The 12,385-nt window shown below is 48.1% G+C and overlaps 1 protein-coding gene across 2 annotated transcripts in view; it reads right to left on the bottom strand.

Moving 5' to 3' along the window:
- The window catches only part of LOC141051067 (uncharacterized), an 85,741-nt gene that overhangs the window by 46,521 nt on the left and 26,835 nt on the right, over window positions 1-12,385 (bottom strand). For both annotated transcript variants that reach the window (XM_073547911.1, XM_073547910.1), the window contains 3 exons: window positions 6,416-6,595; window positions 6,211-6,331; window positions 6,030-6,127 (listed from right to left, as the gene is read on the bottom strand). In XM_073547911.1, the coding sequence (XP_073404012.1) occupies window positions 6,030-6,127; window positions 6,211-6,331; window positions 6,416-6,595 (399 nt within the window). The remainder of the gene's footprint in view (window positions 1-6,029; window positions 6,128-6,210; window positions 6,332-6,415; window positions 6,596-12,385) is intronic.

The raw sequence follows: 12,385 nt of genomic DNA, 5'->3' as shown, positions 1-12,385 counted from the left end.
CCTCCTCCTCTTGCTTCCTCAAACTCAATGTGGACAAATCTGAACTCATCATCCTTCTTCCATCTCACAAATAGAGTTGAGCGATACCGTCCGATACTTCAAAGTATCGTATCGGATGGTATCGGCCGATCTTTAAAAAAAGTATCGGTATCGCCGATTCCGATACCGGAAGTCCCATTCAAGTCTATGGGACTTCCGGTATCGGAATAAGAAAAACCCTTTCCTGCCCTTGTACAGCCTCTCTGGGGTCTGTACGGGCCTTTCGGGGGGCTGTGCCGGCCTGCCAGGGGGTCTGTGCAGGCTCCGGTGGTCTGTGCCGGCCTGCCGGTGGTCTGTGCAGGCTCCGGGGGGCTGTGCCGGCCTGCCGGGGGGCTGTGCCGGCCTGCCAGGGGGTCTGTGCAGGCTCCGGTGGTCTGTGCCGGCCTGCCGGTGGTCTGTGCAGGCTCCGGGGGGCTGTGCCGGCCTGCCGGGGGGCTGTGCCGGCCTGCCGGGGGGCTGTGCAGGCTCCGGGGGGCTGTGCCGGCCTGCCGGGGGGCTGTGCCGGCCTGCCGGTGGTCTGTGCAGGCTCCGGGGGTCTGTGCAGGCATCGTCCGATGGGACTACAAGTCCCATCGGGCGATGCCTGCTACCATGACAGTGATTGACACATTAGCCAATGATGGGACAGTAGTAGTCCCATCATCCGGCTAATGTGTTAAATGTAAAAAAAAAAAAAAAAAATTACATGCTACATACATACAACATGCATACTACATACATGCTACATTCATACTACATACTACATACATGCTACATTCATACTACATGCAACATACATACTACATATATACTACATGCATGCTACATACATACTGCATGCTACATACATACTACATATATACTACATACATACTACATGCATGCTACATGCATCATACATACTACATATATACTACATGCTACATACATACTACATATATACTACATGCATGCTACATACATACTACATGCTACATACATACTACATATATACTACATGCATGCTACATACATACTACATATATACTACATGCATGCTACATACATACTACATATATACTACATGCATGCTACATACATACTACATATATACTACATGCATGCTACATACATACTACATGCTACATACATACTACATGCTACATACTACATATATACTACATGCATGCTACATACTACATGCTACATACATACTACATATATACTACATGCATGCTACATGCATGCTACATACATACTACATGCATGCTACATATATACTACATGCATGCTACATATATACTACATGCATGCTACATACATACTACATGCTACATACATACTACATGCTACATACATACTACATGCTACATACATACTACATGCTACATACATACTACATGCTACATACATACTACATGCATGCTAGATACATACTACATGCTACATACATACTACATATATACTACATGCATGCTACATACATACTACATGCATGCTACATACATACTACATATATACTACATGCATGCTACATACATACTACATATATACTACATGCATGCTACATACATACCACATATATACTACATACATACAATACATTCATACAATACATACATAGACATACAGTACATATAACATAGAGTAACATACTTACCAATACTTGTCACATTGTTCCCCGAAGCCATTGTCTTTCCGGAATAAATATTAACATAACAAACCACAAAAATACTCACCCACGATCCGAAGCAGTCCACGAGTGTGTCCCACGACGATCTTGGGTAGAGAACTGCAGCATCAGCTGTTGCTGCCGTTCTCTACTGGCTGCAGGAATCCAATGACGGAAGGTAGGTATCCTTCCGCACTGTATTCCTCCGCCACTTAAAAAAAAAAAAAGTCCCTAGTCTCACTTTATGCCATTGCTGTGTGGGAAATTCCCACGCAGCAATGGCATAAAGTGAGACTAGGGACTTTTTTTTTTTTTTAAGTGGCGGAGGAATACAGTGCGGAAGGATACCTACCTTCCGTCATTGGATTCCTGCAGCCCGTAGAGAACGGCAGCATCATCTGATGCTGCAGTTCTCTACCCAAGATCGTCGTGGGACACACTCGTGGACTGCTTCGGATCGTGGGTGAGTATTTTTGTGGTTTGTTATGTTAATATTTATTCCGGAAAGACAATGGCTTCGGGGAACAATGTGACAAGTATTGGTAAGTATGTTACTCTATGTTATATGTACTGTATGTCTATGTATGTATTGTATGAATGTATTGTATGTATGTAGTATATATGTGGTATGTATGTAGCATGCATGTAGTATATATGTAGTATGTATGTAGCATGCATGTAGTATATATGTAGCATGTATGTAGTATGTATGTGGTATGTATGTAGCATGTAGTATGTATGTAGCATGCATGTAGCATGCATGTAGTATGTATGTGGTATGTATGTAGCATGTAGTATGTATGTAGCATGCATGTAGTATGTATGTAGTATGTATGTAGTATGTATGTAGCATGCAGTATGTATGTAGCATGTATGTAGTATGTATGTAGTATATATGTAGTATGTATGTAGCATGTAGTATGTATGTAGCATGTAGTATGTATGTAGCATGTAGTATATATGTAGTATGTATGTAGTATATATGTAGTATGTATGTAGCATGCAGTATGTATGTAGCATGTAGTATATATGTAGTATGCATGTAGTATGTATGTAGCATGCATGTAGTATGTATGTAGTATGTATGTAGTATGTATGTAGCATGCAGTATGTATGTAGCATGTATGTAGTATGTATGTAGTATATATGTAGTATGTATGTAGCATGCATGTAGTATGTATGTAGCATGCAGTATGTATGTAGCATGTATGTAGTATATATGTAGTATGTATGTAGCATGTAGTATGTATGTAGCATGCATGTAGTATTTTTTTTTTTTTTTTTTTAACATTTAACACATTAGCCGGATGATGGGACTACTACTGTCCCATCATTGGCTAATGTGTCAATCACTGTCATGGTAGCAGGCATCGCCCGATGGGACTTGTAGTCCCATCGGACGATGCTTGCACAGACCCCCGGACATCAGCACAGCCCCCCGGCAGGCCGGCACAGCCCCCCGGCAGGCCGGTACAGACCCCCACAGGGTGCACAGACCACCGGCAGGCCGGCACAGCCCCCCGGCAGGCCGGCAGAGACCCCGGGCAGTCCACACAGCCCCCCGGCAGGCCGGCACAGCCCCCAAGCAGGCCGGCAGAGACCCCCGGAAGGTCCGAAATGACGGCGCATCATGATGCGCACACACCGCGCATCATGATGACGTCAGGCCGTCAATCAACTGAACTTCCGATTCCGATGCCGAATTCCGATATTGAAAAAATATCGGAAGTCGGTATCGGCCGATACCCGATACTTGCGGTATCGGAATGCTCAACACTACTCACAAATCTTCCCTACCTGATCTATCACAATAAACATCACACTTTTCCCTGTACCAGAAATCCACTGCTTCAGAGTAACCCTTGACTATGCCCTGTCCTTCAAACCACACATCCAAGTTCTTTCCACCTCCTGTCGCCACCAGCTCAAAAATATTTCCATAATCTGTCCTTTCCTCAACCCTCAATCTACTAAAATGCTTGTGGATGCCCTCATCATCTCCCCTCCTCGACTACTACAATATCCCTCTCTGTGGCCCACCTTCTAACACTCTCGAACCTCTCCAGTCAGTCCTTGACTCTGTTGCCCAACTAATTGATCTCTGTCCTCGCTACTCCCCTCTGCAAGTCCTCTCACTGGCTCCCAATTCCTCAGCGTATCCAGTTCAAATTACTAATACTGACCTGCAAAGCCATCCATAACCTGTCTTCTCCGTATATCTCCAAATCTCCTGATATCTTCCTAAGCGCAATCTCCAGTTCTCCCAAGACCTCCTACCCTTCTCAATGCTTATTCATTCCTCACCCAATTGCCTCCAAGACTTCGGCAGAACATCCCCCATCCTCTGGAATTCTGTGCCCCAACATGTCTAATTATCAACCACATTCGGATCCTTCAGACCAAACTTGAAAACTCATCTCCCCAAGAAAGCTTACAACCTTCAATGACCTCACTGCCTCCTCACCACTTCCAGAGCTACCGCCTCACCAACACCGGAGTTGCTGCAACCCCCCAACCTACTGTCTCCTTCCCCATCATCCTGAAGAATGTAAGTCCGCAAGGGAAGGGTCCTCTTCCCTCTGTACCTATGATTGTTAGCTTGTATACTGTAAAAGATATCTATATTTTGTATGTAATCTCTTCTCATGCACAGCATCATGGAATCAATAGTGTTAGATAAATAAATTATATTTAGGGGGCCATCATACAGTTTGGAAGCTAATATGGGGTCCTTGTACAGTGTGGGGGCCATCATACAGTTGTATTCGCAGGTACGCAGGATGCAGTGATGAGATGAGAAAGCTTAAATTCAACTTTTATATAGGGGTTATTTGAGTATCTAGCAAGCTGACAATAGTTGTCCTCACAGGGATTCAAACAATACACACAGATAACACAATATTAACTACCCGGTCGGGGTCGGTAACTATATGGCCGCGGTATGGCCTACCATGAGTTCAGGAACTATAATTAGCTAACTACGAAGTGTCACTTATCCTTCTCTGACGTCCTGCAGAGTGGTTGTCTGGGAGGTGTCCGTTCGGCGTCTCAGCCGCTGGGCCTAGCCAACGAGGAGTTGACATAAGCTTCTGGCGTTCCTACGCCCAGGTGGAGCAGGGGCATAACGAGCCCCAGGAGAGTCCCTCAGTGTTGGGCCCCCTGGCGTAGGCGAGATGGTGGCGACCGTGGGCATGACCGTAAATGCCGTAGTCACGGACCAGAACGGGGCAGTGGCCGCCGCGGGGTGCAGCGGGCAGACCGCAGCCGCAGGCTGGAGTCGGTCAGCGGGTGGCAGTGGGCAGGTCGCAGGCTGGATTCGGGCAGCGGCGGCACGGAGTGAAGCAGCGGCCACGGGAGGCGGCGGACAGACTGCAACCGCAGGCTTGATTTGGGCAGCGGCGGCCGCGGGTCTCGGTGTCTGGAGTGTGGCCGCGGTCATCTGGTTGGCTTCCCCTGCTAGGCTGCTCGATGCTGTCTGCTCCCTAATATCGGGTGAGTCCCCGTCCAATCTCTCTGGTAGGTGCTGACTCCTTCCGGCTCTCTGGCGCCTCCTAGGCTTTCTGCTCTCTCTCCCCCGCTCTGTCAAGTGCCCCCTGCTGGCGTTCTACGTTCCTTTTATATCCACTCTTCCCCCACTCCTTCTAGCACTGTCTAGAACCGTCTCCTAATTATGTCCCCCGGAAACAGTTCTCCTAGGAACCTTGGTTACATCCCTCTTGGTTCCGGCCCAGTTACACAGCGGAAACTCTCCCCCCTACACTGTGTTGAATCCATCAAACAATTTAGGGGGCTACTAAGGGGTTAGTACACTGTGTGGGGGGTTACTATTCAGTGAGGGCGCATTATACACTTATAAGAGAGCATCATACTGTGTAGAGGGGATCTTTGTGTCTTTGTTGCAATGTCTGCAGCTGAGTACTGGCTCGAAGAAGTTATATCGATTTGGATCAGATGGTAAAAATGGGAAAAGTGAACAATTCTATAAAAAAAAAAAAGCAAAAACACAACAACACGTCAGCTGTAAGTTACTATCAATAACTGTACTGTAGTTCTAGATGTGCTGTCCGCTTTCTGTAATTTGTACTGTAATCACTTGTATGTTCTACAGGAGTTGTATCTACCACTGTATGGTGGTAATATAATTGTTGGTCTTTGTAGGGAGATTATTTTCAATAACAGCCCGGTTATCTTCTGAGGTTCTACATTCACTATTAGGATGCGCCACCATAGTTGTAGACAGGGTTACCTGGTCTAGGAGCTCACTCAGAAGTTTCGTCTTCTCCCCCCTCGCTGAACTCCACCCCTAGCTATGCCTCTGGTACACATCATAGAGGAGATCTCATGACACCTCTCCATCTACCTGATGATCCTGAGGAACATCGGGATCTTCTTGTTTACAGTCCTGTGGAAGAAGAGGACGGGGACATCTCTCTGGTGTTGTCTTCTTACTGGATAGAACTGGAGGAAACACATACAGGGACTGAATTCATTCTTTACACACAGATAATTATAGGCCGTGTGCATTTAGTCCTGTCTATTACCTGATGTGAGGGGCTGGGGAACCTCCATCATGACGTCCTTGTACAGATCTTTGTGTTCTTCTAAATACTCCCACTCCTCCATAGATAAATAGATGGCGACATCCTGACACCTTATAGGAACCTGATACATACAAATGATACAGTCATCCCCCCGGTCCCTTCATAGCATTATTGTATAATGCCCCAGTATTCCCAGCAGTGTCACCTCTCCAGTCAGCAGCTCAATCATCTTGTAGGTGAGTTCTAGGATCTTCTGGTCATTGATGTCCTCATGTATCAGGAGGTGAAGTGTAGTCCCTGTAATTGGGCTCAGGGGTCTTCCCCATCCTTCAGATACAGGGGCCTGACAGCGCTCACTAGAGGGCTTCTTCAGTACTGTGTAATCCTGGTTATGGAGAGACACATTAATAAATCTGACTACAGACATTTCCATAGTCCTCACCTCTCCAGTTCTGTCCATCAGTTATTCCCATAGATAAGAATGATGTAATGTGACATCATCAGAATCTCTCACCCAGGGTCGGACTGACACCTGCTGGAATACATGGCAAGCAGCTGCCTAGGGCCCCCGCTGCTCCAGGGGCGTGTCACCAATAGCCAGGAGGCAGAATCCTAATGCGGCTAATCCTGTCCCTGCTGCTAAAGAGAAATGAATATTCACTCTTCTCCACGCCCCCATGGGTGTGGAGAGGGGTGAATATTCATTTCACTTTAATAACGGGCAGTGTTAGCCTCAGCGACGGCTAACACTGCCCGCTATCCGGGCCGGCAGGCAGACCAGGACCCCCGCTCCCACAGCCAGGGGGACCCTGCACCAGCACAGCCCCCCAGTGCGCACCACATTCAACTGCAATGACATAATAGATGCAGATACAGTTGAAAACAATAATGGAGGAGCGAGCATCAAATGACGCCCCCTCTCCCATCAATCCCCTCTGCCTCTGATACAGTTGGTGCGTGATATCACTTCATTGCGTACCTGCGGTGTGCCGGGCAGACGGCAGTGAGTGCAGCTGCTGATACCAGAACAGAGCAAGAATCAGTGTGGAAGCAAGGAGGAGAGGTGAGTATTGTAGTTTTTTTTTTATATACATATCAGTGAGTCCTGGTTGCATTATACCCTATGGGGGGCAGCGTGATACCCTATGGGGGGCTGCATTATACTCTATGAGGGGGCTACATTATATTTTATGGGGGGGCTGAATTAAACCTTATGAGGACTGCATTATATTCTATGAGGAGGCTGCATTATACCCTACGAGGGGGCTATATTATACCATATTGGGTGGCTGCATTATACTCTACAGTATGAGGCTGGCTGCATTATATTCTATGGGGGGCTACATTTTATTCTATGAGGGGAGTGTCATGATGTATATATTTTTCCCTGTTCTGTATTTGTATAATATGCCACGTAATTGTTCCCTGGTTCTATTAGCTGTAACTAACCTGACTTCATTCCTGAGACTATAATGTAATTAACTTGGTCAACAGATTGGGAGAGATTAGCTATTGTTTAGTAAGCAGAGGACTACTTCCAGTGCACATCCTCATAGACACAGTGGTGCCTTGCTGTGGGCCAAACCATTGCATAGGATGAGTGGAAACCTCCTCCACTACACACATGGGTTGATCCAGGAGCAGAGACACTAGATCCCTGTGCAACTCAAGTCAGATGTGAGTTGGATGCTGAAAGAGAAGGACGAGGCTGTCTGAGGAAGCTTCGGCCTCTGTGTGATCGTGGTGGATTTCTGGGACTCTTAAAGGACTATGGTTTTGTGATCTGGCACAAGGATTGTCGGGAGGTGCCCCAGAATCAGTTTCCTGTGGACTTATTTTGGGACTCTGCAAATTACCTTCGTGTTGTTCCTGTTTTCTGGTCAAGAAATCTGTTGGATCGTTCCCATGCCTGTTGTCCCTTGCTGCTCTGCCGTATACCCCGTCACAAACTGGTTAGCAGCGGTGGGATCGGAGCAGAAGGAATGGAGGAGAACGGCCCATCAACATCGGGAACCAGCACCGCAGAGTACAAGAACTGGACTGCGGTGAACCTACAAACAAAGGCCCGTGAACTGGGAGTCCGCTACAAGGGACTCTCCAAGGAGCAGCTGATTGAGGCTTTGGAAGCAGTTTGCCTGCAAGATGATGCTGAGGAAGGATCCTCACAGCAAAGAGGAAAGACGGCAGCCGGAGGTAAATACCCAAAAAAGTCAGTGGGTTGTGTGGTACGAGGAGGAGATGGCCTTGCTGGGAGAAGAGGTCTCCATAGAATATAAGATGGAGGTCATGCGCAGAGCCGAGGAGATGCAGCGCAGGATGGAGGAGAGGGCATTGCTGGAGGGGCAGAGGGCAATGCTGGAGAGGGAGATCGCTTTGGAGGCAGCGAGAAGCTCCAGACAGACTGTACCCACAGCATCCCCCATGAGGGAACTCCCCAGAGTGTCCCGCAAAGACTTCAAGCCGTTTAATGAGGCTTCCGGTGACATTGAGGGCTTCTTCCAGGACTTTGAGCATCAGTGTCGATTAATGGAAGTCGGAAAGGGAGCGCGTCCGACATCTTGTGGGGCTCTTAGAGGGTGGAGCTGCCGCAGCCTATAGAGCTATGGACCCTCGGTGGAACTCTGAGTATGCGGATATTAAACAGACTATTCTAGAACATTATGCTGTGACCCCAGACACTTACAGGACTCAGTTCCGTACTTTAGCCTGTGATGAGGAAGTGTCCTTCAAGATGTATGCTCACAAACTCAAACATATATGTCATCGCTGGCTGGAGGCAGAGGAGGCCATAACCTGGGAGACGTTCCTGCAGGTCATCCTAAAAGAGCAGTTTTATTTTAAGCGCCCCGCTGAGATACGGGAATGGGTGCGTGAAAGGAGACCAGCAACAGTGGAGGAAGCTGCAGCACTAGCTGATGAGGCTCTCACCATCAAGCCTCAGTGGAAAAAATTACTACTCAGGGAGAAAAACACTACCAGCCCCCCCAACGCTGGTGGCCCCTGGTCCTTCTGCCTCCAAAATTCACCATCCCACTAGACCATCAACTCATGGTGACCTTCGTGTGACTGTGCCTCGCATTACTCCTGCTCCACCTTCGGGACTACGACGTGGAGGAAGAATCCCGGAGCGCAGATGCTATGGATGTGGGCAGCCCGGGCATATGCAATTCCAATGTCCAGGTGTACGGAGGCAGAACACCTACAGACCGCCTTTGCCTGTTCATTATCTACAGACCCCCTCACCTGGAGAAGAGATGGATTCAGTGCCTGATGACTTGCCAAGTGACTGATATCCTGGCTTCCCTACCAGGAGTCTATGGGGTGCGAGCCCCAGTCACCTGTTCTTCTGATCTTCAGCACAAACATCTACAGGAGGTCGTGCTGGATGGTCAAAAAGTTGTTGGCTTCCGTGACACTGGGGCTTTTCTCACCATAGCCGATCCCCGAGTAATTCAACCAGAAGCAATTCAAAAGGGACCAGGAATTGCCATTGAATTGGCTGGAGGTACCCAGAGATATATTCCAAGAGCGAGTGTGACCCTGGATTATGGCTTTGGGGCCAAACAATGCGTGGTCGGTGTGATGAGCGGCCTCCCTGCAGACGTTCTTCTAGGAAATGATGTGGGGAATCTTCATTGCCACTTTGTCGGTGCAGTAACCCGAAGTCAAGCCAAGAGAGCAGCAAATGTGGACGTGTACAACCCATGCATGGAAATGAGGCCACCAGAACCGCCGTCACAGCCGGTGAGTGATTCTTCTTGTGGGGATAATATGAATGTTACCTGGGATAAAGTTCAGTTTAGACAAGAAGTGGAGACTGACCCCACCCTAGCTAGTTTTAGAGCTCGAGCTGAAATAGGGCAGCTAGGGGAGAATGGAGAAAGAATTATCAGAGAAAATGGACTTCTGTATCGGGTTACCAATGCCGACTCCCTAGATAAGCCCTGGACTTATAGCAAACAGCTGATTGCTCCTCAGAAATACAGAATTCCCCTATTACACCTTGCTCATGATATTCCTACTGCTGGCCATCAAGGCAAAACCCGCACCAAGAGACGATTGACTCAATCTTTCTATTGGCCTGGGATTTCCCAAGCAGTGGCGCATTTCTGCCGAACTTGCGACATATGTCAGCGTAGAGGGCGACCCGGAGATCACCCAAAGGCACCCCTGCAACCGCTCCCTATAATAGAAGAACACTTTCAAAGAGTAGCTGTTGATATCATTGGACCTCTGGCTAAACCAAGTAAATCTGGAAAGCAGTACATTCTCACTGTTGTGGACTATGCCACCCGATATCCAGAAGAGGTAGCCTTGTCAAGTATTTCTGCAGCCAAGGTGGCCGAGGCCCTGGTTACCATTTTCACCAGAGTAGGATTTCCCAGTGAGATCTTGTCGGACCAAGGCTCCCAGTTCATGTCAGAGCTGGTCCAGTGCCTGTGGCGCACCTGTGGAGTACGAGCGATCCGCACGACCCCGTATCATCCCCAAACAAATGGACTTTGTGAACGATTCAATGGCACTCTGAAGAATATGCTGAGGGCCTTCACTGACAGAGATTCAAACTGGGAGAAGTACCTACCCCATCTCTTGTTTGCCTATCGGGAAGTTCCCCAGGAGTCCACTGGGTTCTCCCCCTTTGAACTACTCTATGGAAGAAAGGTCCGAGGACCCTTAACCCTGCTCAAGGAATACTGGGAGGGGCAAGTTGAAGATACATGGGCCCCTGTTGTCCCTTATGTCCTAAAGCTGCGTGAAACCCTGGCCCAACTTGCTAGTTTTGCCCAGAGTCATGTGCGGATGGCTCAAACCAGACAGAAGACATGGTATGACCGTAAAGCACGCTACCGGGAGTTTGTAGAAGGACAACAGGTCTTAATGATTGTTCCCCATCTGCAGAATAAACTGCAGACAACATGGGAGGGTCCCTTCCGGGTTCTCAGAAAACTGAATGACACCAATTACCTTCTTGCTTTAGATGATCAGGGGCTAAGACAAAAGACTGTCCATGTGAATATGATTAAGGAGTACCATGACCGGACCCTTCCAATGATAGCAAGCTGTCAGCTAGCTTCAGAGGACGGTCAAGAGGATGAGGACGCCCTACCTGATCTCGTGGAAGCAGCGAGAGCCCCATCCACTGTGGAACAGGTTCCTCTGGGAGATCACCTGGATTCCTTACAGAAAAACCAAATGCTGGGAGTGCTTCAACAGAGACGTGCTGCTTTCTCATCCCAACCAGGTCGAACCACCGTCACCTAACATCATGTGGACACTCAGGGCATCCGTCCCATACAACAGGCTCCTTACCGGGTACCTGAATCAGTTCGAAACACCATGCAGCACGAACTGGAGGAGATGTTACAGCTTGGGGTAATCCAGGCCTCCCATAGCCCTTGGGCCTCTCCTGTGGTGTTAGTACCCAAGAAAGATGGGAGTACTCGATTTTGTGTGGACTATCGACAACTAAACGACTATACCATCAGTGATCCTTACCCAATGCCTCGTATTGACGAACTTCTAGACCGACTGGCTGGATCCCGATATGTCACTATCTTGGATCTCAGTAAGGGATACTGGCAAATCCCTCTGACGGAGGAGGGGAGAGAACGGTCCGCTTTTATAACCCCCTTTGGTCTGTATGAATTCCTAAATATGCCCTTTGGAATGAAGAATGCCCCGGCCACCTTCCAGAGAATGGTGGACCAGATCCTCCGGGGATGTGGTGACTTTGCTTGTGCCTACTTGGATGATATCACCATCTTCAGCCAGACATGGGAGGAACATCTGAACCAAGTAGCCGTTATTCTTGACCTGCTTCTTGCAGCAGGCCTAACCATTCGACCAGATAAATGCCAATTGGGGATGGGTGAAGTCCAGTACCTAGGGCATAGAGTAGGAGGAGGGAAGCTCCGTCCTGAACCTGCCAAAATCCAGGCTATTAGAGACTGGCCTGTACCCCAAACTAAGAAACAAGTTATGGCTTTTTTGGGCACTGCCAGTTATTACCGAAAATTTGTTTCTCATTTCAGCACTGTGGCCAAGCCTCTTACCGACCTGACCAAGAAAGCAATGCCCCGGCTGGTGATCTGGACTCCAGCCTGTGATGAGGCTTTTAACCAGCTGAAGGACGCTCTGGTCTGTGACCCTGTTCTGGCTGCTCCAGACTACAAGA

This window comes from Dendrobates tinctorius, unplaced genomic scaffold (genome assembly GCF_039654945.1).
Source record: "Dendrobates tinctorius isolate UK_male_01 unplaced genomic scaffold, ASM3965494v1 ptg000155l, whole genome shotgun sequence".
NCBI classification, from domain to species: domain Eukaryota; kingdom Metazoa; phylum Chordata; class Amphibia; order Anura; family Dendrobatidae; genus Dendrobates; species Dendrobates tinctorius.
The sequence above is the reverse complement of the archived record's forward strand: the minus strand, read 5'-3'. Positions and strand labels throughout refer to the sequence as shown.